The sequence below is a fragment of the Colius striatus genome, chromosome 1 (genome assembly GCF_028858725.1).
Source record: "Colius striatus isolate bColStr4 chromosome 1, bColStr4.1.hap1, whole genome shotgun sequence".
In the NCBI taxonomy this organism is placed as follows: Eukaryota; Metazoa; Chordata; class Aves; order Coliiformes; family Coliidae; genus Colius; species Colius striatus.
The window spans coordinates 14,236,063-14,261,472 of NC_084759.1; the positions used below are offsets into that span (position 1 = coordinate 14,236,063).

The 25,410-nt window shown below is 35.1% G+C and overlaps 1 protein-coding gene across 2 annotated transcripts in view; it reads left to right on the forward strand.

The window, feature by feature from the left end:
• Positions 1-25,410, forward strand: part of DYNC2H1 (dynein cytoplasmic 2 heavy chain 1) — a 158,126-nt gene that overhangs the window by 21,059 nt on the left and 111,657 nt on the right. For both annotated transcript variants that reach the window (XM_062020393.1, XM_062020394.1), the window contains exons 16-43: positions 1,511-1,650; positions 1,742-1,970; positions 2,485-2,612; positions 3,603-3,718; positions 4,905-5,032; positions 6,966-7,115; positions 7,849-8,054; positions 8,978-9,133; positions 9,225-9,339; positions 9,743-9,913; positions 10,007-10,389; positions 11,087-11,219; positions 11,309-11,426; positions 11,591-11,703; positions 11,793-11,912; positions 14,196-14,346; positions 15,095-15,297; positions 15,786-15,968; positions 16,170-16,352; positions 16,502-16,725; positions 17,244-17,359; positions 18,741-18,940; positions 19,552-19,816; positions 20,166-20,373; positions 20,714-20,843; positions 22,196-22,351; positions 23,787-24,046; positions 25,128-25,374. In XM_062020393.1, coding sequence (XP_061876377.1) covers positions 1,511-1,650; positions 1,742-1,970; positions 2,485-2,612; positions 3,603-3,718; positions 4,905-5,032; positions 6,966-7,115; positions 7,849-8,054; positions 8,978-9,133; positions 9,225-9,339; positions 9,743-9,913; positions 10,007-10,389; positions 11,087-11,219; positions 11,309-11,426; positions 11,591-11,703; positions 11,793-11,912; positions 14,196-14,346; positions 15,095-15,297; positions 15,786-15,968; positions 16,170-16,352; positions 16,502-16,725; positions 17,244-17,359; positions 18,741-18,940; positions 19,552-19,816; positions 20,166-20,373; positions 20,714-20,843; positions 22,196-22,351; positions 23,787-24,046; positions 25,128-25,374 — 4,932 coding nt within the window. The remainder of the gene's footprint in view (positions 1-1,510; positions 1,651-1,741; positions 1,971-2,484; positions 2,613-3,602; positions 3,719-4,904; positions 5,033-6,965; positions 7,116-7,848; positions 8,055-8,977; positions 9,134-9,224; positions 9,340-9,742; positions 9,914-10,006; positions 10,390-11,086; positions 11,220-11,308; positions 11,427-11,590; positions 11,704-11,792; positions 11,913-14,195; positions 14,347-15,094; positions 15,298-15,785; positions 15,969-16,169; positions 16,353-16,501; positions 16,726-17,243; positions 17,360-18,740; positions 18,941-19,551; positions 19,817-20,165; positions 20,374-20,713; positions 20,844-22,195; positions 22,352-23,786; positions 24,047-25,127; positions 25,375-25,410) is intronic.

Below are 25,410 nucleotides of genomic sequence, written 5' to 3' on the forward strand. Positions count from 1 at the left end.
GAGTGTTGTGAGGTTATGAAGGGAGAAAATTAGAAGGGCCAAGACACGATGAGAACTTATGTTCTCTGTAAACCACTGCTGTAAAAGGCAGTAGGAAAATTTTCTATAAATACATTAGCAACAAAAGAAGGGCTAGGGAGAGTCGTCATCTTTTAGGGGACAGAGGGAGAAGCTTAGTGACTAAAGATGAGGAAAAGGCTGAGGTACTTAATGCCTTCTTCACCTCAGTCTTCAGTAATAAAACCAATTGTTCTCTGGGCACACGTCACACTGAGCTGGAAGACAGGGGCTGAACGAGGCCCCTTTTGTCCAGGCAGAAATGATGTGTGACCTGCTGCTCCACTTTAACTCACACAAGTCCATAAGGCTGGACACAGTCGACCCAAAAGTGCTGCTGGGGGTGGTGAAGTGCTCACCAAGCCACTTTCTATCATCTGCGAGCAGTGGGGAGCTCCCAGTGAACTGGAGGTTGTCAAACGTGACAGCCATCTACAAGAAGGCCTTGAAGGAGGATCCTGGGAACTACAGGTCTGTCAGCCTGACTTCGGTGTTGAGGAAGGTTGTGGAGCAGGTCATCCTGAGTGCCATTGTGAGGCACATACATAACAATCAAGGGCCCAGTCAACATGGCTTTATGAAAGGCAGGTTCTAATTTACCAACCTGATCTTCTATAACAAGGTGACCTGTTTAGTGGATGAGAGAAAGTGCAACGTTGGACTGCCTCCCAAGCTCTGTCTGAAAATCTCCGTCCAATTAAATAGGAAAAGAACCCGTTAAGAAGTTTGTTGTTTCTGTTTTAGCTTGTGTTGTTCTTTTGAAAATCCTTATGTGGCTTGCAAGTGACCATTTACAAACCTGAGCATATGATACGGGTTTACATATTCTTACGGTAGCAGATTCCAATGAAAATGTGAAATCTTTAAGAAAAAAATCTTATGTCTAATTAATATTGATCTGTGGAAATCCACAAGAGTTTTCTAATGTAGTGTTTAAAGGGTAACTTACATACCATAAGAAAATAAAAGATGTGATACAGCTTTAGAGACCTCATTCAACCAACTCTAGTTTATTTCCAGTAGAGTACTGGATCTCATAGTAAACCAGTGGACAATGAACCTCAGTGAAGTTATTATGCTGACTGGTTTTATTTGGGTTGGCATTGTGGTTTTTTTTACAGCTTTAGATCTTCATAATATTCAAACTGGTCATAGAATCATAGAGTATCTTGAGTTGGAAGGGACCTGTAAGGATCACTGAGTCCAACTCCCTGCTCCTCACAGGACTACCTAAAGCTAAACCACATGACTAAGAACTTCATCCAGGTACTCCTTGAGGTCTGAAAGGCTTGGTGCTGTGTCTACTTCCTTGACTACTTCTCTTACAGTGGTGATTGATACCTTTGAATTTTTCTAACGTCTTTGTCTCAGGCACTGTACTGTGCTCAGTTTCAGCTTGTAATTATGTTTTAAGGATTAAAATAGATTAAAAATAAACATGATTAAATTTTAGGGTTTCAAATCGTGTGATATGAAAGCTTGGAGACAGCACTGGAATCATCAACTTTACAAAGCTCTGGAGCATCAGTATCAAATGGGCTTGGAAGCACTCAATGAGAATCTACCTGAAATAAATATTGATCTAACATTCAAGTAAGATATTTTCTTTTTTCCTATTAAAAATGTATTCTGTCTTAGATTACATTCAAATATTAATTTTTGTATGATTTGTTTAACTTTTTAGGCAAGGCCAGTTGCAATTCAGACCTCCTTTTGAAGAAGTACGAGCTAGATATTATAGAGAAATGAAGAGATTCATCTCCATTCCAAATCAGTTTAGAGGAGTAAGTGAAGCAGAAGAAGAGTCTATATTCACCGTTATGACTGAAAGAAATGCAAATGGATTTCTAACTGCATTCAGTAAAGCAGAGGATTTGTTCAGAAGGCTGGTAGATGTTTCTAATCAATTCAAGGTATTTTCAATATTTGACTGACTCAGGGGTTTTGAGGTTTTTTAAAGATTTGCATCATTTTAGGCTTCAGGCATTCTATAAGTAATCGAGCAATGACATCTGTGCACTATTGTCTTTCAACTTTCTAGAAGTAACTGAGCGATGACATTAGTACATTCTTGTCCTTTCCTGCAAGGCATATAAGCAAAAGCTTAGTAAGTCCATCCAGGGGAAGCCAGATGCTTAAAACATCTTTAACTTGAGGCATGTGTGCAGTTCCCATTGAAACCTCAGTCTTGTAGCTGTCTTTTTACTCTTGTTCAATAATCTCTTGTGTTTATTCTTATATGCATATGTCAAACCATTGTGTACTTCCTTTTTTGCACTAAGAATCTATATGTAGTTGAAGGAGCACAGAAGTTAAAGAGAGTGTCATTTGAAAACATTTTTAAGGAATTTTAATATTACTGAGAAACACAGTTTTTTAGTCTGGAAAATATTTCTTTTTCATGAAATCCAAAACAATATTGAAAAGGAATGGGTTGTAATTGGCCAAGTAGATATGGAAACTCTGGTGGAGACACATCTGTCTAGCAAACAGGACTGGGAAAAAAACTTCAAAGCATTAAAAGTGAGAGGGAAAGAAGCCGAACGTCTTCCAAGGTATAGTGAAACCCTATTCTTTTCTTTGCAGGACAGTAGTAGTGAAATAGAGGTACTCTTCTAACATGGAGATATAGACAAAATTTCAAATGTTTTTAAAATATTTTCTTTCACAGTATTTAGATTTTTGGTTTTCAGTTTTCTTTTTTAGACACTTATTCTCTTTTATCTGCACAGCCTTCTCTGAGAATTTATAGTGTCTTCCTTTGGTATGAGGGAAACTGCTTCAAAGTTTAGGGCTGATTCTTAAATACTACAAAACACAGAGATATTTTAACAATTCTTTTAGCTAAGTCCTGTACATGTCAAGTATACATGGCAGATAGGAACAGATTTAGTAAATGTTTTTACATTTGGCTAAAGATATATTCTGAATAGTAAAGATTTTCTTGAGTTCATGAACAGACAAGTGAATAGAAGAGAAATTGCCTGGGATGTCTTATAGACAGAAATGTGGCTCTGAACTGCCATGAATTGAAAGTAATTGATGTTATGGGAGGATGCTCAGGAAGGTATCAAATAAGATGGCCCTTTTTCTTAATATTCTTTAGGCATCTGCTTATGATCACTGTGAGACACTAGATATGGGGCCTCTTATGTTCCTAGGGCTACTGAAGCCTGGGTTAGTAAATTCTCATGGAAATTAGAGATTTAAAGACATGATTTGACAATTATTTTTCTTTTTAATTATAGAAATAGTCGTTCTTAATATAGTGATATTGGTTATATAAAATAAGACAATTTCTTAACTATTTGGAGGAACAGAGTATTAGACCTTATTCCCCACAAAACTGCATAATGGTTATAAATATTTCATACCATGAATAATTTTCCCAGTAAGCTATGACTTTTTATTTGTAGAATTATGAGGGAATTCTTTTCTTATTAGCCTACAAAACCAGGGTAAATCAAAGACATGCACATATTCAAGGTATTGACTTACAAGTATAGTACTGAATATTTGCTATTTTAAAACCTTTTGTCTTGAAGCACCATCAGGATAGATTGTTTCACTGTTAATTGTAACCCTGTGAAAACCGTCATTGATGATTTCATCCAGAAGTTGTATGATGTTCTTGTCACTTCTTTGAGAAAGTCTGTTCAAGGTAAATAAGGAATAGTATTTTTTCGTTACTTCTCTTGTACTTGTAGACATTTATATTAATGTATATACTCTTTTAAAGAAATACATTACTCTTGGGCACAGTAGAAACTAAACTATTACTAATTTTTCACTACAGGGCTAAAGTAAGGCCTCTTGATGTCCACGTGCATATTTCCCATTGACTTGTTTTGGCCACATCTGTTCCAGCTAAAACATTATTTTGCTTGTTTCTATTGTCTGAAGGAAAAATTATGTTGTTTCAGAAATTTCATGTTTGAGGCAGATAAATTTCTTAGATGTTTGAAGGTGGCATCATGAAATGTTGTAATTTAAAAATATTCTTAGATTTTTCTTTCACAAATTGAAATATTTCATGAAGAATCTTAAATAATCTGGACTTATTCCATAGAGTTACTTGTCATTTAGATGGTCAAAATGCAGAGTGTTAAATGCTTAAAAATATTTCTCTATTTTTCTGTAGTCTACCTATATCTGGAACGAGTAGACAGAATAAGGTATAGATGATAAGAAATACAAATGCTTTTAAATGTATCAGTCAGTACAGGAAACACAGAACAGGGATTGTGTAGAAAGCAAATTATTTCCAGCACCTGAAAGATGAATTGTTTCCTGGAACATGTATTATTCCCTGGAATTGTACAACTCCTTTCTCAGTAGCTAAAAGGTCTGCCTTGGTAGGAAAATGCAACATTATAGCTTAATCAGGCTTTTGTGTATGACTCTTTTAAATATTTAAAGCAACATGGCTTAAATTAGTTTATGTAAAACAGAAAACTGCCCCAGAACCCACTCCCAAACCCCGAAAGTGATTTTAACATCTATTTTTTCCATTTACCAAAAAAGACTTTTACAAATTTAGAAAGTGTATAAATAAATGCCTTACATATTTATGATTAATTCTCAGAAGGGACTCTGATACTTATGGTCTAAACCATAAACTGAACGCAGTGGATATACATTTTAAAAGCTATATGTAAACACGAACATGCAGTATTTGCTGATGCAGCATGTAAGACTGGAGCCTGCAATTTTTTTTTTAAGCAAATTCTTTGCTTACATTATCATATCTTAATGACAATGGTGTGTCACAGTACATTTAACTGATTTGGATATTTATTACTAAAAATATTTTTTCCGTGACAACTTTGTTTTCTACCTTTATGTAGGTCACCTATGTGATGTTTCTTCATTTCTCACTGATGCCATGGAATCATTAGTGATTAGACCCCAGACTGTAGAGGAAATAGCAGAAGACAATTTAAAATATTTAAACCTACATGAACGAAAAGAAGGGGTAAGAAACTTTTTTATCATATCCAGAACAACAGCTATCAAAAAACATAATTACTTCCTAGTATGGAAACTTTTATCGAAGAGAGCTAGTTTAGAACATGCAGTAGTCATATAAGGTTAAGGCAGTGTGTTATAGGAGATAGGAGTTCCCAGTAAGACTGCTGCCAGGTCCTGAGGTTGGAACTGGACTCCTTTGCTTTCCAAACTTCTGAGAAGAGTCTAGGTTCAACTGGATCTAATCTTAGCCTCCACTGTAAATAAGAGTTTAAACTCTAGGTTCTGGCACAGTTACAACTTGAGCTGGATACTCTCCTGTGGGAGCAATTTCAAACCAAGAAATCGCTGAGTTATTATATCCTTACAATCCCTTCCCCTCTTATAATGGCTTAGTCCAATAGTAATAATTTGAGTCTGGGATCTTCGTGTTCCTTCCTCTGTCTCCAGGTGGTTCCTATTCTTATAAAAGTTGCAGTTTTTACTCCTGCAGATTTTAATCCTCTTACAGACACTCAAGTGTCTTCACTGTTACCAGTCTTTTGTTAAATTCAGGCAGGATGATTCCCTCTTGCTTATGAAAATTCCCTTGAATTTCAGATGAATTTCAGTTTTAATCTAGTTTATCTTGTTTTGCATAAGACAGCTCTCAATGCTTTGTTTGTGACCTCAGACCTCAGCACACATAAACGTGTTCAGTTTTAGCAAGTCTCAATTCATCCTGATTTTGCACAATTAATTATTGATACTTTGTAATCAAGTTATTTTAATTATGAACAGAATGGTGCATGTAACATGATGTTTTGTCTCCAGTAGGAGAACAAAGTGGCTGTCTAGGGGCAATATAAAATTAGAATGGCATATTTAATACATTCCCAACACTTCTAGCCTCCAACCAGAACCTTTTTGACCTCTACATGGTTCCTGAGCATACCATTACAGTAGATTTCTTCTCCACAGCCTTACCCTGTCTCCTGTTGAAATCAAATATGCCTTTGGCATTGAAATATCTTCTGGTAAAGCATTGATCCATTACGTGAGGGATCCCTTTTATTTTTTTTTTCACCTGCCATCTGTTAGCTTAAGTCTTACATTGGAACAGATAAGGACAAATTAGTCCCTATTTTTCCTTTTCATGATGTACAATTTTATTCTTGTTTGTTGTGCCATGTATCATTCATCTCTTTTCTAGATTGAAGAGTTTCAGTTTACCTAATATTTTCTTATACATAAGCCCACTCATAACTTTGATCATCCTTGTTGCCCTTTAATAAGCCTTTTCTAGTTTTGCAATAATCTTTTTCTGTGGGAACAACAGAATTTTGTACAATTTTTATGGTAGGAGCAAACCATGGACTTATATGAAAAAAATAGCAATTTTTTTTTTCTTTTATTCTCTTTTTGATCCTTGTGACTCCTAACATTTGATTTACTTCCTACTGCTCAGGTAAGCTGTCATTTTGTTTTTTTAAACTGGCTGTCATAACTCCGGGATATTAATCCTGAACTGTACTGTTCAGCAATAGGTGAAACGTTAGTGTGTTGTCAGTACTGTTTTCATCACAGAGCTAAAACAGCACTGTATGAGCCGATATGAAGAAAAAGGACTCAATCCTAACCAGACCCAGCATGTATACGTATATATTTACTGAATTCTATTGCTTTGCTGCTGTTCTTGAATCTGTAATATATAGAGGCATGCACCTGTGTCATAGTAAACACTCACTTCAATATAATGGCTGTCAAGATCGAGATCTAGAATTTCTCAAAAAGTCTTTGATAATTTTCTTCTTATTTAATGTTATGAACAGTATGAAAAAGCAACTCTATATAAGCATATGATCTGTGCATACACAGTTGATGATTCTTACATAATGCTTATAATTTGGATAAATGTGATTTCCTGAATTTTTACACACATGTTTTTAATTTGAATTTAGATTTTTCTCCTATTTCAAGAGGCTGAAGATAAAAACAAGCTTCTGCGAACTGTGGCTGGTGCAGGTTTGGACACTATCAGTAACTTAAGAGCTACATGGGATAAATTTGAATTAATGATGGAAAGTCACCAGCTTATGATTACAGAACAGGTAAAAATGAAAGATTAAGATTCTACTTAAAAATGTTGAAATTATTTTGGATAAGTCTCAAGACATTTTATACTTAGATCAAATCCTTTAATGTTCTTAGCTCAGAGTGAAATGCTAAAGTGCTTAAACAGTAACTAGGTGAAACTTTCCTTGAACTGATGCTGAAATGACTGTTACATTGTTGTACTTCTGTCTTAACTTTCTGGTGATAGAGATAGCATAATGAATGTAATGCTTAACTGAGGAAAACAGAGTAACAGTTGAAAGATAACATTTTTATTACTGTATCATGTTTTTAGTACTGATGCTTGTTTTTATCTTTTGTTATTTTCTTTTCATACAACTTTGCTAAACTATGCTTAGTCCTGTGATTCTAGAGCTTAGGCAAATTGCTGAACTCATTAGAAGTTCTACTGGAGGTATCAGTATACCATAGAAATACAGTAATTTTTGTATGTGGTCTACGATACAGGCTAATAAAGTGTAATATAGAACAAATAAATAGGTCTCAAATACTAGCATTAAAAAAAAGTACCTTCTTGGAAAAAAAACCCCAGAAACAGAAGAATAAAAATGAAGTGTTTCTTAAGGTATTAGAAAGGCTTTTTGGTTTGATTTTGATCAAGCTGTAGTTATCAAGCTTTGATGAAGTTTTGAAGCTGATACTTTGATTTGGATCATAACTATAGTTACAAGCCACTGAAGCAATTTCATTTTAACTCTTGATTTGCAGATTGAAATAATGAAGGGAAATGTGATTTCACGTATTAATATGTATCTTCAAGATCTGGAAAAGTTTAAAGCTCGTTGGGATCAGCTAAAGCCAAATGATGATGTCATTGAAGCAGGTGATCAGGATGTGCTTGAGAAAAGTGCTCAGATTGTAAAGGAGAAAAAAAGAGAATTTGATGAACTTGAAGCTGTAAAAGAAAAGCTCATGTGTGTATATTTATTTCCCTGTGTACCTTATTTATACATATATGATTCTTTTCCAGCAACAATATGGATTAAAATGTTAGCTAAGTTTTACCACAACAAATAATATAAGGTATTTAATTTTATTTGTATTACATGGTTTTCATTAGTTTTTCAGAATCTTTTTTTGTTCATTTTATGTAATTTGAATTTATCAAGCTGTGTTTTGGAAAGAAAAAATCGAGAAGTCTCTCAGGCTTTCCATACGGAAATCCATAGACTAAAGGCATAGAATCATACAATCATTTCAGCTGGAAGAGACTGTTAAGATTCTGGCCTCTAAAATTCCAGCTAAGAGAATGTTTGAGATATTGGTCCAAGAAGAAAGAGTTATTACTTCAGTCTTCTTGTAACTTAAGTGGGCAAGAGCTCACGTCTACCATTTCTTGAGTAAGTGTCCTATCCTATAGACTGTTGTGCAAAAGGCAAAGGTTTTTCTTTGAGTGCCCACTTCTGGTGAGCTCATTATTGCAGATCTTGAGCAGACAAAGATTTCTATTTAAATTCTTAGCTCGGCACTTAAATATGATAGTTAATAAAATTAGCATATTCTAATAAGAAGAAACAATCAATTAAAAGTATTTTCTTTCAAACTTTGCTTTTAGGAGAACAAAGTAATTCACTTTTTTCATAAATGGGAAGGAGATCAAAGTTTATGGAAGATGATTGTTGATAGGGGAGAGGATTGCTATACAGAAGAGTTATCCTCTGTATTCCTTTATCATTTCTGTTGAAGAAAGAGACATAAACTATACTAGGCAGCAATGTTCTTCAATGAAGCCAATGGCTTTTCTTAAAGTGTAATTATTTCCATGTGGTACCGTCTCTTAAACCATAAATGTATAATGGATTGATGTAATATATAATACAATGATATTTTTACTCAGTGAAGAATGCCATCATTTTAAACTGGAAGAGCCTGACTTCTCATTGTCAAAAGTTGTATGTCAAGATATTGAGAACTGTGCAGAGGTCTGGACATTGTATGAGGAGTTTTATCAAGGTTTCCAGGAAAAAGCCAAAGAAGACTGGATTACTTTTAGGTATTATTTTGTTACTTTATTTTTCACAAGTGTATATATGTGGTTGTTATACTGTGTTGTTATGACCTTTTTCTGTTTTATTTTCACACAGGAGTAAAACATATCTATTTGAAGAATTTTTGTTTAACTGGCATGACAAACTAAGGAAGATGGAACAACATACTGTTATGACAGTAACGTTGCAAAAAGAAGTGGACAAATATAAAGTAAGACGTTTGTTACAAAAAGGGATATGAAACAAAAAATATTTTGGTATCACTGGGTAATATACTTAATTCTGTAGCTCATTGTTCAGTTCTTATAATAAAATCAGTTGCAATTTAACAAAATATCTTCTGATACTCTTTTGAACATTTTATTTATTTTTGGGAACCATTTAGTTCCTTACAGTGAACAAAGGGGTCATTACAGTTTACACAGACACACATTTAGCAATGAGTTTTCCTTAAGAGTTTTACTCCTCAACATTAAATCCAGGAACTGAAAAAAAAGGTACTGCAGTTTAAGAATGTTAATTTTTGTCTAGTGTGAATAGCATGTGACTGTGTAATCAAAGACATTCAGTTTTCATAAAAACTAGGTGGATTCACATATATACTTTTCCTATAGATGATAAGTCCTCTCTTGAAATATGTAAGAGGAGAACATCTTTCTCCAGACCATTGGCTGGATCTCTTTCGTCTTCTGGGTCTTCCTCGAGGCACTACACTTGAGGGTTTGTTATTTGGAGATCTGCTAAAAGTGACAGATGCCATTATTGAAAAAGCACTGGAACTTAAGGTATGAATAATTTCACATAAAGGTACTATATTTTATTTTTATTTATTGCAAGCTTGGTAGTTCAAATTGAAATATCTTTATGGTTTCAAATAGGATTTGAATTGTCGGGCCCAAGGTGAAGTCACTATCAGAGAAGCATTACGTGAGCTTGAGCTCTGGGGAGTTGGAGCTGTCTTTACTTTAACAGATTATGAAGACAGCCAAGGCAAGACTATCAGGCTCATTAAAGACTGGAAAGACATCGTCAGCCAGGTTGGAGATCATCGCTGTCTTCTACAGTCCCTCAAGGACTCTCCATATTACAAAGGTTTTGAAGATAAAGTGTTCATCTGGGAAAAAAAGTTGGTTGAGCTGGATGAGTATCTGCAAAATTTAAACCAAATTCAAAGGAAATGGGTTTATTTGGAACCTATATTTGGTCGTGGAGCTCTGCCCAAAGAACAGGCTCGTTTTAACAAAATTGATGAAGACTTTAGGTTAGTGTTGTGGAATGTGACTTATTTTTTCTGTATCTTTTGCTTGTGTAGACTAGAACATTCTTAATGATGTAAATGTATGGAACAATGGGAATGCGTTTGAAGATGAAGGTCAGCAACAGGAATTCAGTAGGTGTAGATATGTGGCAGTGACATGAGTGGTAAGATAGGTTTCAGTTAATGGGATACATGAAATATCAGAGATCACAAATGAGGCAGGTAAACACAAGATCAGTGTTGTCAACAGAAGCAGAGCTGATGTAACTTTAGGTTCAGGAATCGCTTCTTTAAGACAAGCACTTCATTCAGTGGAAAAGTATGCAGATGGACTTTTGGGAGAAACAGATGGTTTATTTGTTCTAAAAGAGTCAAGGAGATAAAAAAGGAGGAAATTTTAGAAATGTTAAGAAAAATATATACTTTTATCAGTCATAATCTGAGTTAAAATGACTTTTTAGATTTTCTTGGTTTTGAGTAGAGAAATGTTAGCAAGAAACAGTTATTAATTTACATTAGAGAAACACTGAAGTAAACTCTGAAATGTTTCGTCGTTAATTCTAAATACTGAAAGTTATGTGTCAGATATTTATATGACTTACCTGTATTTTAATTTTTATTTACATAAATACCTGTATATTGTATTCAGGTTAAAATTGCAATGGTTGTTTTATGAATTGTTTCATCTTTTTGTGTAAAGATCCATTATGTCAGATATCAAGACTGACAATAGGATAACATCACTGAATGCCCAAAGAGGAATAAGAAATACCTTAATTACCATACTTGACCAACTTCAGAGATGTCAGAAATCTTTGAATGAATTTTTGGAGGTACGGCTGATGTTAATATAGTTTTCTATAAATAAAAACTATAAGTTTGAATTGAAATAATCAAACTGACTTATTTTGTTTTTATGTAGGAAAAGCGCTCTGCATTTCCAAGATTCTATTTCATTGGAGATGATGACTTACTAGAAATTTTAGGACAGTCTACGAATCCTATGGTTATCCAGTCTCATCTTAAGAAACTTTTTGCTGGTAATGCATTAATCTTCATTTGTGAAATGTACTTCTTTGAAGATTCTTATTTGTAAATAGGAACAATCTGTTGCAGACTTTTTTTTCTGTCAGCTACTACGCACTAAGGAATTAATGTTTGAATTTAGCAATGTATAACTTCAATGCTGTTTTCTGATTAATAGGCATTAATAGTGTGAGCTTCGATGAGGAATTTAAATACATAGTTGCCATGAAGTCTGTAGAAGGAGAAACTGTGCCACTTAGAAACAAAGTTCTTCTGTCAAATGATGTGGAGGTAAGAAAACCAAACTGAGATGTAGTTCAAGCATCTTTGAGAAATTTATTTTGTAATGTGACTTTGAGGTTTTTTCATCTCTTTGTCAGATGTGGCTAAAGAGTTTGGCTTTTGAGATGAAGGAGACCCTGCAAAAACTGTTAATTGACTGTGTTGATGCAGGAAAAAATTCACAAGGTTCAATTGATCCATCGCTCTTTCCTTCCCAGGTACTCATTGCTCCATTATTGCCAATGTATTGTCTTGGAATTACCAAATAAAATATTTTTTCAAGTTTTGTAAAGAAGTATACATGTATATTTGGAAGAAATAAATCCCAAACAAATCCATTTTGTTCATTTATAGTATAATTTTTAAAAATATATGTTCTTATGATTCTTTTGTAAATACTTGAAATACTCAAGTGTTTTACATGGCACCTGATCTAACATCCATGTATTCATTAAACTGGATGTAGTGAATGTTGCATGCAGAGCTGGTAAGGCTTATAAAAAAGTTAGTTTTGAATCTGATTGAAATATAGTTTCTGAATCTTAGCTGTATAAGCAGAAATAGTCATGAACATGAAATTCTTTTGTGCAATTTGAGCAGTCATACAGAGTTTTACACAGAATCACAGAATGGTTGTGGTGGGAAGAGACCTCTATAAATTATCTAGTCCAATCCACCTACTCAAGCTACCTAGAGACAGCTCACCCAGGGCCCCATCCAGGTGGCTTTTGAAAGTCTCCAGGAATGGAAACTCCACCAGCTCCCTGGGCACCTTGTTCCAGTGCTCAATCACTGTCAGAGTAGAAAAGTGTTTCCCAATGTTCAGACAGAGCTTCCTGTGTTTCAATTTGTGCCCATTGCCTCTGGACCTGTTACTGGGCACCACTGAAAAGAGCCTGACTATTCTCTTTGCACTGTCTCTTCAGGTGTTTATAGAAGTAATAAGATTTCTCCCTGAGCCTTCTCTTCTACAAGCTGAACAGTCTTAGCTCTCAGATGCTCCTCATAGGAGAGATGCTTCCATCCCTTAATCATCTTTGTGGCCCTATACTGGACTATGTCCAGTAAAGCACTTTTCCTCATTGGCTTCTCTGTCATTTGGAAGAGAAAGTTGTCATCCATGGATTCCAGGACCCTTCTGCATTGCTTATCATAGAATCATAGAATCATTACTGTTGGAAAAGACCTTTAAGATCATCAAGTCCAACCACTAACCTCACACTGCCAAGCTCATCACTAAATTAAACCATATCTTAGGTCCTTCATGTACGTATGTTTTGAATATCTCGAGGGATACTGACTCCATCACCTCCCTGGGCAGCCCATTCCATTGCTTAATAACCTTCCTGGTGAAAAAGTTCTTCCTTATGTCCAATCTAAACCTCCCCTGGTGCAGCTTCAGCCCATTTCCTCTCATCCTGTCATTCATTGCTGGAGAGAAGAGTCTGACACCCACCTCACTACAACTGCCTTTTAGATAGTTTTGGAGAGTGATCATATCTCCTCTCAGCCTTATGTAGGCTAAACAACCCCAGCTCCTTCAGCTACTCCTCATAAGACTTTTTCTTCAGACCCTTCACTTGCTTTGTTGCCCATTTCTTGTCCCTCTTGTAGTAGGAGCCCAAAACTGAACACAGTGTTTGAGGTGTGGGCTCACCAGCAATGAGTACAAGGGGACAATCACTTCCTTAGTCCTGCTGGCCACACTGTTTCTGATACAAGCCAGGATGCCATTGGCCTTCTTGGCTTATGTCTTATATCCTGCTGTGTTGCCCTTCCAGCAGGTACTGGGGAGAAGGAAGTCACTATGAGGACCAAGGGCCTGTGAATGTGAGGCTGTTCCTATCTAGAGGGCCTGGTCTTGTTCTCACTGGTCAGGTTGCCTAGAGCAGACACCCAGTATAATGTCTCTTAATCCTAACTATAAGCTCTCAGCTGGTTCCTCATCCATCCCAAGGCAGAGCTCCATGCATGCCAGCTGCCGTCTTATGTAAAGGACAACTCCCATTCTCGTCTTCCCTGTACGTCCTTCTTAAAAAGACTTTATGCCTCCTGTGCCACACTCCAGGCAGACTTTTTCAGTGAACATGAAGGAGTTAGGATATAACTGAAGTATTAGAAACCGGAATGGAAAATACTGTATCAGTGACACAAAAAGTCAGATATGTTTCTGAACCTGTTGAATATGGACTCACCATGCCTACAATATGGTAGTTTCCATCTGATGTATCATTTAATGGGAAAAGTTGCTTGCAAAATTTTTGTTACCACATGCTGTGGAACAGCTAAGGGATTTACTGTATTAGGCAAGTTTTCACTAAATTTTGTCAGGTTTTAAGATGACTATAATTGTTCTTAAGAGCATAGCAAATGTTTGGCTTTGTTTAAAAATGAAAGAGTAAAATAAATATGAGATATAATAAACAATTTCAAGTGAATTTATTTTTTTTCTTTAAGACTTCTGTATTTATAAAATGTAACTTGAACTTTCTCTCCTGAAGATTCTTTCCTTGGCAGAACAGATTCAGTTCACTGAAGATGTTGAAAATGCTATTAAAGGCCATCGTCTGCAACAGTTAGAGTTAGAACTTATGTCTAAACTGGAACATTATACTAGCATTGATACTAATATAGAAGATACTGGGAGTACAGGTAAATAAATTCTAATTAATATATAGTTTTTTATAGTGACTATATAATTGTATAGTATTTAACATTCTGTTTATTTAAACAGGAAATTATACAAATCTGTCTCAATTTGAGTTCATAAAGTTAAGTTACATAGTTAACCACCTATTACTGCCCAGATTAGTGTATTTAATATTTCAGAATAAAGAATGGATTTTTTAATTTCTATTAAAAATTATCTTGGAACAATTATATATTTGCAAACTTCTAATAAATTTTAAAGTATTTTAAGATTTTTTTTGTTTATATATTTGCTGATGATTTTATCTTACCTACTGAACTATGCTCCAGTGTTAATATCTCACAGGGACTGGCTGAACGACAGTTGAGGTACACTATATCATGCCAATATATTCTGTATAACTGTGTAGTTAATTCTCTTTTTCTCTCTTAGATGTACACAGCTGCAACTGAACTAATAGCTTTTAACACTCTTGCAATAAATGCTTTCCAGAAAAGCCTCTCTGTTGAGTGTAGGGGCAGGCAAAATGGCTTCTGAATGACTGAAGTTACATGATGATTCATGTTCTCTGTTAGGATCTCATTTTATGTGTTTGCTTTAGATAGTAAATTATTTTTTATATATATATAATTGAAATCAGATCTGAATAAAGTTTGCTGATAATCGACAACACAACAATGAATTTGAGAACGTATAATGTGTATCTTGCTTACTACACCATGTGATTTTATTTTTGATGGTTATTTGCAGAATCAGGAATCCTTGAGCTCAAGCTGAAAGCTCTGATTCTTGATATAATTCATAACATTGATGTGGTGAAGCAGCTGAACCAAGCTCAGGTTTACAGTGTTGAAGACTGGTCTTGGAAGAAGCAGCTGAGATTTTATATGAAAGAACAAAAATGTTATGTTCAGATGGTAGATGCTGAACTCCAATATACTTACGAGTATCAGGTGTGGTATTTTCAATTTTTACTTGGTGGTTTCTATGTATGTGGCCAACACCTTTCACACATGCTGCTAGTTGCCTCCTAACTGTTGCCATTTCTTTCAGCTTTGTTGTGTCCTTAACATGCTGTTTCATAGAAAATACTAAAAGAGAGAGTAATCATTTTAATTCTTGATATCGATGGGGTAAATATAAATTGTATGGAAAGCAGCTACATTATCAGATAATATTTTCTAATATGCTTTTATATATGAGAGTAGTTTCATTTGTGTTGACCCTTTTTCTGTAATTCTAAACAAATTTACACAGTGCTTTGCCTTTTGATATAAAATCAAGAAAATTTCATAACTGTAAATTAATTCCTGCACTTAAAGAGATGGTAATCTTGACCGTGATGTTATGTTTCAGTTAATGACTTATTAATTACATTAATGAAATTATGTCATCAATAACTTCTTTCTAATAATCAATGTAATTTGTTTTATTTCTGCAGGGTAATTCACCTAAGCTTGTTTATACACCTTTGACAGATAAGTGTTACCTAACTCTTACTCAGGCTATGAAGATGGGCCTTGGAGGAAATCCCTATGGTCCAGCTGGAACTGGAAAGACAGAATCAGTAAAGGCCTTGGGTGGACTTCTTGGAAGACAAGTATTGGTCTTTAATTGTGATGAGGTGAATATGTTTCTGTATGTTTTAGGATTTGCCCATATTTCATTAAGCAACATTATAATCTAGAAATACTTTTTATAATTTGTCTGTTTCCATTAGAATTTTGTGGATGTTTCCAGTGACACATTTTTTAATATTTGAGAAGACAATCCTTCATGATTTTGTTATGATTTGAATTTTGATAGAATTCTTTTTCATTTTAAGGGCATTGATGTGAAGTCGATGGGGCGCATATTTGTGGGCTTGGTGAAGTGTGGTGCTTGGGGCTGTTTTGATGAATTCAATAGACTTGAAGAGGCCGTATTGTCTGCAGTATCCATGCAGATTCAGACAATTCAACATGCATTGAAGAGCCATAGTCCTGTATGTGAGATGCTTGGCAAAAAGGTAAAGCAAAAATTACTTATTTTCTTCTTACAGAAATAGTCTATAAGCAACTTCAAAACTCATTAGTGTAACTAAATGTGCTTTGTCCAATGTATCTCAATACTGTTTGATATGACAATTTACTATTTATAATGCACTTCTAATGCTAGGTTGAGTTGGATCATAATTCTGGAATTTTCATTACTCTGAATCCTGCTGGAAAAGGTTATGGAGGAAGACAAAAACTGCCTGATAACCTCAAACAACTTTTCAGGCCAGTTGCTATGACTCATCCAGACAATGAACTCATTGCAGAAGTGATTTTGTATTCAGAAGGCTTTAAGGATGCTAAAATACTTGGTAGAAAATTGGTGGCTATTTTTAATCTAGCAAGGTAAGTGTTTCTTTTTCTGCTTAGTTGTGTTACCATGCAAATATCTGTGGATACTAATTCAACTTGTAAAAAAATATTATAATATCTTGTGAGATGCGGGTGTGAAAAAATCTGGACTGTAGTTGTAATCTCAAGGTCAGTACTGCTCCTCTGTTATGCTCACCAAATATGAATGTGAGCATATGAATGCTCACAAGCATTATATTGAATTTAGAGTCTTGGTGTTGTTAAAATGCAAGTGGTGATTTGGTTATAACAATTCCTGTTAGAACAAAGTGCAGAGGTTTTAATTGATACTGTTAGAGACAATAATAAATACATTAGCTCTTGAATATACTTCCTCTGAAAATTTCAGTGTCATTGGTTATATCTCTGAAATGTATTTTAGATGACACTACAAATACTCATCAGTTTCTGTTTTACTCAGGACTGTATTATGACTGCATTCATTCAGCAAACAAAAAAAATCAGGTGCTGTTACCTAAAGCTTACAACAATATTGCTGTTTTTAAATTTAGGGAGCTTCTGACACCGCAGCAGCACTATGATTGGGGTTTACGAGCACTGAAGACGGTTTTGAGAGGCTGTGGCAGTCTTCTTCATCATCTGAAGAAAAGCGGAGCAAAGCAAGAAAGTAAGTTTGGCCATGCCAAATTTTTGGTTATTTAGGATATTATGCAGATATCATTCACTACAGTTTTCTTGTTCACTAGAGTTTTGAGAAACTAAACCTTGGCTCTGGAGGCAATTTAGAGAAGAAAAAACTATTTGCGGAAGTTCTCCTTCATTAGGAGTTCTCAAAAGAGTACCAGCAATGTACTTCAGTACACATTCCTATCACTTTTCGTTTCTAGGGCATTTTAGCTTAATATTTAAATATTTGAAATTTCCTGAAGTTTATTTGAGTTAGTTTCAGCAACCTTGCAAAAGGCAAGATGGATGGATTTAGTTTATGTTTTAACCCATATTTTTTATTCTTTGTTTTTCTTCTCTTAGCTGTAGAAGATTAAGATATTTCCAACAAACACATTTTCCTATTTATGGTTGCTTGTATTGTTGAGTCAAAATCCTTTGGCGTGTCATCATGTTGGCCATATTCTTATATGTTGCTTACATTTTGTATTCCTTCCTTTACTAAAGAGGTCAACTTTTCCAAATCAAGTTTCTTAATATCAATGTTTTTTCTTTTAAGCATTTATCACACTTTTTAGAAAATTTATCTGTAGAAACATTGCATTTAAGGCATTGTTCAGGATTAAAAACCTTGAACTTTTTCCAAATTTGAGAAGTTTTTACTAATCCTTAGTCTCTGGAACATTTGGGAGAATGCTTCGGGAAAAGCGAAATTATTGGGATGGATACCATCTCTCCTTTGTGTTGTATTTGGGTTATAGTGCAGTCTAGTTTGGGGCAATCATGCATTCAGTAGGGCAGAAACACAGGATGATATTTCATCTGTGATTCCTAGTCCTGCTCTCTGAAAATCTATGTGTTTGTGATGGTTTAACCCCAGCTAGCAACTAAGCACCTCGCAGCCGCTCGCTCACTTCCCCCAGTGGGGTGGAGAAGAGAATCATTTAAAAAACAGTAAATCTCATGGATTGAGATAGGAACAGTGTAATAATAAAAATGAGATAAAATATATTATTAATAATAGTAATTAAAAAGAATAAAACAAAAAGAAAGAGCAAAATAAAAACCCAACCAAAAAACTACCAAACCCAAGTGATGTACAATGCAATTTCTCATCACCTACTGACAGATGCCTCATCAGGAATCTGTCCCTCCTGGCCAGCTCCCCCCAGTTTATGTACTGGTCATGATGTTTTATGATATGGGACAGCCCTTTGGCTAGTTGAGGACATCTAAACTTCCAGGTACAGTGGCACATGAACTGGAACGTAGACTGCACTGTGGTTTCAACTTCAACATCTTAGCAATACGGGCTCAAGTGCTGATCTATTCCAACACGCCAACAGCTTAAACTGATGTGGCTTCTTTGCTTTTATTTCCAGTTAATGAAAGTCACATGGTGGTTCAAGCTCTGCGGCTTAATACCATGTCAAAGCTTACATTTGCAGACTGTGCACGTTTTGATGCATTGGTTAAAGATGTATTTCCTGGCATTGACTTTAAGGATGTGGAATATGCTGAGTTAACTACAGCGTTAAAACAAGTCTTTGAAGAGGCAAACCTGGAAATTATAAGCACCCAGGTAAAGATCAACCAGAGCAACAAAAATCAATATGAGTTATTCTGAAATAAACAGTTTAATATTACATTTATTTCAATTTACTTTTGAAAGAAGAAAGTGATATTAAGTGGTAATTAGGTGTTGATTACATGTATATTAAAAAATGGATGTGTGTGTTTGAAGTGTAGTAGATCAGTTGTGAAAGAAAAGTAGTGCAAGGAAAACTAAGGTGTGAAGATGTGACATAGTTTTGTTCAAGCTAGGTACAAATGGCAATAAATGTTTTAGTGAAAGGATTAAACGTGAACATTTGGTTTTATAAAGCGGTTCTGTGTCTCATTTGTGTTTTATCTATTGTAGGGCTGGATGAAGTTTTGTGACTGAAGGTTCATTGACTTCTCAATAAAAATATGCCTAAGGAGAACTGTTATTTTTATATTAGTAATTTAGTGGAATGTTTTGAACATTTAATATAATAATTTTAACTACTTCTGCAAATATCTGTTGTTTCAGAAAATAAAATTATAGAAACAAAGTGACTGCCTGTGAAGTAAATTGGAAAAACATTAAAAAGGAACGTGATTGATTTAACTTTGCAACTTCACATAACCATTATCTCTTTTATTATTTAGATCAAGAAAGCTTTGGAATTATATGAACAGCTACGTCAAAGAATGGGTGTAGTTATTGTAGGTCCAAGTGGTGGAGGTAAATCAACGCTTTGGCGGATGTTAAAGGCAGCGCTTGGTAAAACTGGCAAAGTAGTGAAACAGTATACTATGAATCCCAAAGCTATGCCTCGACATCAGTTGCTAGGCCATATTGACATGGATACCAGAGAATGGTCTGATGGTGTGCTTACAATTAGTGCTCGACAAGTGGTACGAGAACCCCGAGGTAAGTTTGTGAGGGTGTTATACATCATTATTCTTAAATTACTGAAATTGTTTCTTTTCAGTTCCCTTTTTATGTTATGTTATTGTTTGTAGATAGCTTAAGGTAAGAAAAACTTTTGGTGACAATCATAGTCACTGATATACATAGACACTGATATACATTTTCCAAATGTTGTGATAAGAAAGGAAAAATAAACAACAGAAGGTAGAGAGTGTAAGGAATAACTTCATAGAGCTTATATTTAAGTTTTTTTGAAGCAAGAGTACTAAATAGTGTCAAAATAGCAAGGGGCAATATGCTTTAAGTGTTTTTCTTGGGTCTGATATTTTATTTTTGTGTCTGAAAATAGATATTACTTCATGGATAATTTGTGATGGTGATATTGATCCAGAGTGGATTGAGTCTTTGAATTCCGTTTTGGATGACAACAGATTGCTGACTATGCCCAGTGGAGAAAGAATTCAATTTGGCTCAAATGTCAACTTTATATTTGAAACTCATGACCTTAGCTGTGCCTCTCCTGCTACAATATCTCGAATGGGAATGATCTTTCTGAGGCAAGTCACAGGAGTATTACAGACTTTTAAATTAAACAAATATACTTTTCTTGAAAGGTAGTTTAAAGTGGATGGAGCAATTTAACTATTTTCTTACATTTATGAAGCTAATCACTGGGAAAGTTTGCTTTAGGTTGCATGTCCCTTCTGCACTGTCAGCTTAGAATGTTTTGACTAATATCTGTCGGGCTTTTTGTTTGTGTGTGACCCTTACAGAGCCTAAGTATTGATTAGAAATTCTTGTTAAAATATTTCCCTAAATGTTTTCTGGAATTTTGTTGTTCCTTTGAACTTCTGTACCTTGTATTTGAATCTTGGATTTTTTTTGGTTTTGACTTAGTGATGAAGATACAGATCTTAATTCTCTGATAAAGTCTTGGTTAAGAAATCAGCCTGAAGAATGCAGATACAACCTTGAAAATTGGATTGGGGACTATTTTGAAAAGGCTTTAAACTGGGTTGTGAAGAAGGTTAGTAGCTGAATACTTCACCATGTTTCAGTTTCTGTTATGGGTAATCCGTTTCCATAGTTTAACACTGAAGAGATCATTCATATTAATTTCAAATAATAAATAAAAAAAACTTCAGTGCTTTTTTGAAAGCTATTGTCTTAATATAGTAATATTGGAACTGTTTTCATTAGTTTCCAAAGTATGATTGCTGTACTTAAGTTTTGAAACATTTAAGAAAATTTTACCTAAAGAACTGCTTGTATTTCTGTGAAACTTAGTATCCGTCTCTAATATTCCATAAGAGACATTTTTCTATAAATTTTCGAAGATTAGAAAGATCTGACTGTCAGAACTAAAAGAAGGGAAGAATGAAGAAATTATTTTTCTAGATTTAAGTTATTGTCTGTTAGTAAAAAAAGCTACAATTTGAGAAGTTGCACAGTGTTGACTGAAGCTTATAATAGGTTGAGCAGAATTGTAGTAATAGATTCCTAAAAACGTTGGTTGAAGCTATCTAAAAAAGTAGTCTGATTGTTCAGTGCCAAAGTTTAATAATAATATATCCTGGATTTGGTTGTGTAACTTTAGCTTTTTAGGATACTACTAAAAACCTTAATTTAAAGTTGTTTTAATAGGTGAAAGGTAATATGTAATTACAGTATTAAAAAAGGATAGTCTAAAACCTTGTACATCGTCTGGATTCTGTGTTCCTGGAATATACATCGAGATAATTATTCTGCACGATAGATTTTTTTAAGAGTTCTAGTTGTTTCCCTGCCTCAAATTCTTCTGAGGGAGTTGCATTTGGATTAAGCAAGTGACTTATATTTCACAAAACAAGAAATCCTCTCTGCTACAGCCAGTAAGCTACTGTTTAGGAGACCTGCATGACCTCCTCTTGGGGAACATATAAGGTTCTGATGTGTTTGTAATATTTTTTCTCTTGGTTCTTCCACCCACGAATATTTTAAACTATGAAATTATATTCAGGTGGATATAGATGAACACCCTGACATTGATCTTAAGGTTGCAAATCCCCTTTGGTACTGAAGAGTAAAATCCATAAAGAATCCTTTCACAAGAGAGATTTTCAGTATGCAGTTATGTTGACATCTTACAGATTCTCAAAATCTGTAAGGAAAGTTCTGGTTGCTTATCCTAAGTTACTTCGTTATGTAGCCTGTAATTGAAAGTTCCAAATGAATGCTTAAAAATGATTTCATGTCAAGTGAATTTTCTAGAAAAGCAGTAGTGTTGAGATCTTTCACTTTTGTGGAAGCGTCAAAGAGCAATGAGTAATAGTCTACTAACGATACATCACATTTAATTTTAAGAATATGTTTGAGTCTACTACAACTTGCACTTTACAGAACGACTTCATGGTAGAAACAAGTTTAGTTGGAACTGTGATGAACGGACTGTCTCATCTTCATGGGTGTACTGATCGTGGACAGTTTATTATTAACTTGTTACGTGGTCTTGGTGGCAATCTCAACATGAAATCAAGACAAGAATTTGCAAAAGAGGTAATATTTTTCAGCAAGTTTATTAAAAAATTCTCAGTATTTGTAGTAAGAATAGTAATTTTCTGTCTTCTAACAATACAAATTTATGATAATGGGATATCTGTCTTCTAATTTGTTGCAATCTATGCTCTCTATAATGAAATAGCTGAGAAGTAGTGTTAAGAAGGGCAACAAAGCTGGTAAAGGGTCAGGAGCAGTAGTCCTGTGCAGAGCGGCTGAGGGAACTGGAGTTGTTTAGTCTGGAGAAATGGAGGCTGAGGGGAGAGATCATCACTCTCTAAAACTACCTGAAAGGTGATTGTAGCGAGGTGGGTGTTGGTCTCTTCTCCCAAATTACACGTGATAGAGCAAGAGGAAATGGCCTCAAGCAGAAGAGACTTAGATTGTGTATTGGGAACTTTTTCTTCACCGAAAATGTTGTCAAGCATTGGAATAGGCTTCCCAGGGAAGTGGCAGGGTAACCCTCCCCGATGTATTCAGAAGACACGTAGGCTGAAGGACCTGGTTTAGTGGTTGATGTGACAGTACTTGGATTTGATGAACTTAAAGGTCTTTTCCAACCAAAATGATTCTGTGATTCTATGATTCTGTGAAATGCTGCTAAGTAAATCCAGACTAGATAGCAATCCTTTGGTGCCACACAAAGATATATACAATGCCCTCTGTCCATACTATTTAATGCAAGAACCCTGTATCACAGACTCTGTGTGTGTATTTATTCCGTACAAGTCTGTGCTTTTTCCTTTCCGTTTGGAATGTTTGAAATAATAGTATGAGGATTTTGTTGTATCTCAGCAAGGAGGAGGTGTTACAGCATTATTTTGATGTTCTGTATTGTTTGCACTGGGGTGTGGTTCTGTATTTATGTAGTTACTTGAGGGGCACAAGGACTAGGGAATAGTATTGGAAAACTCTGTGAGTATACTGGTCCACAGTGTCTACAGAAGGCTGTCGCTGGAGATAGCTATCTCCACAATTGCACTTGGTTTTTGTCTTGGAGAGAAGGAGATAGTTCTTCCCAAAAGGCATTCTATAACATATATACAGGACAGATGGCAAAGGTTTAGACACAGCTTGTGGAATGAACTCCTTCACATGAATTAATAGATATCTCATTCTTGTACTTAGGATTAAGTATGTTGCCTAAGATGAATAAAACCTTATATAAGGCTTTGCTAAATACAGTTTCTGTGTTTTATAGTATCAAAAAAATAATACGTGGAAAAGTAAATGTTACTGATTAGTTAAGGACTTAATAATAAAGCATATACATAACATAACTGAATTTTTCAAAGGCAGCCTTAAAATTATCAAATCAATGAATTAAATGTTTAATTTAACAGAAGTGTTCATTGAACATTCTTTAGATTAGCTTGAAATTGTAGATCTTGTTATTAGGAGTATGAATTTAACAGGAGCTTTATTGTTTTTAAAGGTCTTCAGTTGGGCACGAGAATCTCCACCAGATCCGAGGAAGCCCCTGGACACGTATTTTGACAGTGACACTGGACAGCTAATGCCTTATCAGCTGAAAAAACCTGACAATCTAACAGCTGATGATTTCAGTAATCTCCAAACACTTCCTGTCATCCAAACTCCTGACATGCAAAGAGGTTTAGATTACTTTAGACCCTGGCTAGAGTTAAACAATAAGCAACCATTTCTTCTTGTGGGTCCTGAAGGATGTGGAAAGGGGTAAAAAGTATTTCTTGTTTTAAGCAAAATATACTTCTAGCTATTTGACAAAGTTTGTAATATTTTGTTGTAATGATTTTATCATATGATTTTCTGCTAGAAGATTGCTTGTTTAGGTTACTAATGAAAAAAAACTGTAGTGGGAAATAGGTAAATTCTTACAAAGATCTTCAGGGAAAGTTCACACTGCTACTGTGCATCTAAGGCATCTGAATGAGGCTTTTAGATATGAAACAGGAACTTTGGAAAACCTGTGCTGTCATAGAGCAACAGCTGAAAGTCACATAATGTATCTTTTTAGAGGCATTAGATACCTGTGTGCAGGCAACTGAATTTAGTTCATCCTGTTGCCTATTTTACATACCTTATTTAAATGGGTTGAATCACTATATATAAGGTGTTTAGGCTAGGTATTTGTTTTGTGTAGTTGCATACTACACTTCTATGAGTCTCTTGTAATATGGAAAATATTACAATTTAAAAGACAACAATGTTAATTCAGCAAACCTTATGTGTCACCTATTACATGCAGTATATACATTTCAATTAAAAAACTATCTTCCATTACACCAGGTTGCTCAAAGCCACATTCAACCTGGCCTTGAGCACTTCCAGGGATAGGGCAGCCACAAATTTTCTGGACAACCTATTCCAGTGGCTCACCATCCTCACAGTGAAGAACTTCCTAATATCTAATCTAAATCTGCCCTCTTTCAGTTTAAAGCCATTAGCCCTTGTCCTGTCACTACATGCTCTTGTAAAAAATCTGTCTCCAGCTTTCCTCCTGTCTGCTTTAGGGTCTGGAAAGCTGCTCTGAGTTCTGCCCAGAGCCTTCTCTTCTCCAGGCTGAACAACCCCAACTCTCTCAGCCTGTGCTCATAGGAGTGTCACTCCAGCCCTCTGATGATCTTCGTGGCTCTCCTCTGGACCTGCTTAACAGGTCCATGTCCTTATGTTGGAGAACCAGAACTGAACATAGTACTCCAGGTGGGGTCTCACAAGAGTGGAGTGGATACACAATATTTTAAAGCATTATATGTATTACTTATGCTTATATATGTTCACATTTGCTTTTCTTTAGGATGCTGCTTCATTATGCATTTTCTCAACTCCGATCCACTCAGATTGCTACTGTTCACTGCAGTGCGCAAACTACTTCTCAACATCTTCTACAAAAATTAAGTCAAACCTGCATTGTAATCAGTACCAACACTGGGCGAGTATACAGACCCAAGGACTGTGAAAGGCTTGTTTTGTACTTAAAGGATATCAATTTACCCAAACCTGATAAATGGGGTACAAGCACTCTTGTGGCTTTTCTGCAGCAGGTGATCACTTATGTCTGTTATTCATAAGGAGAAGTA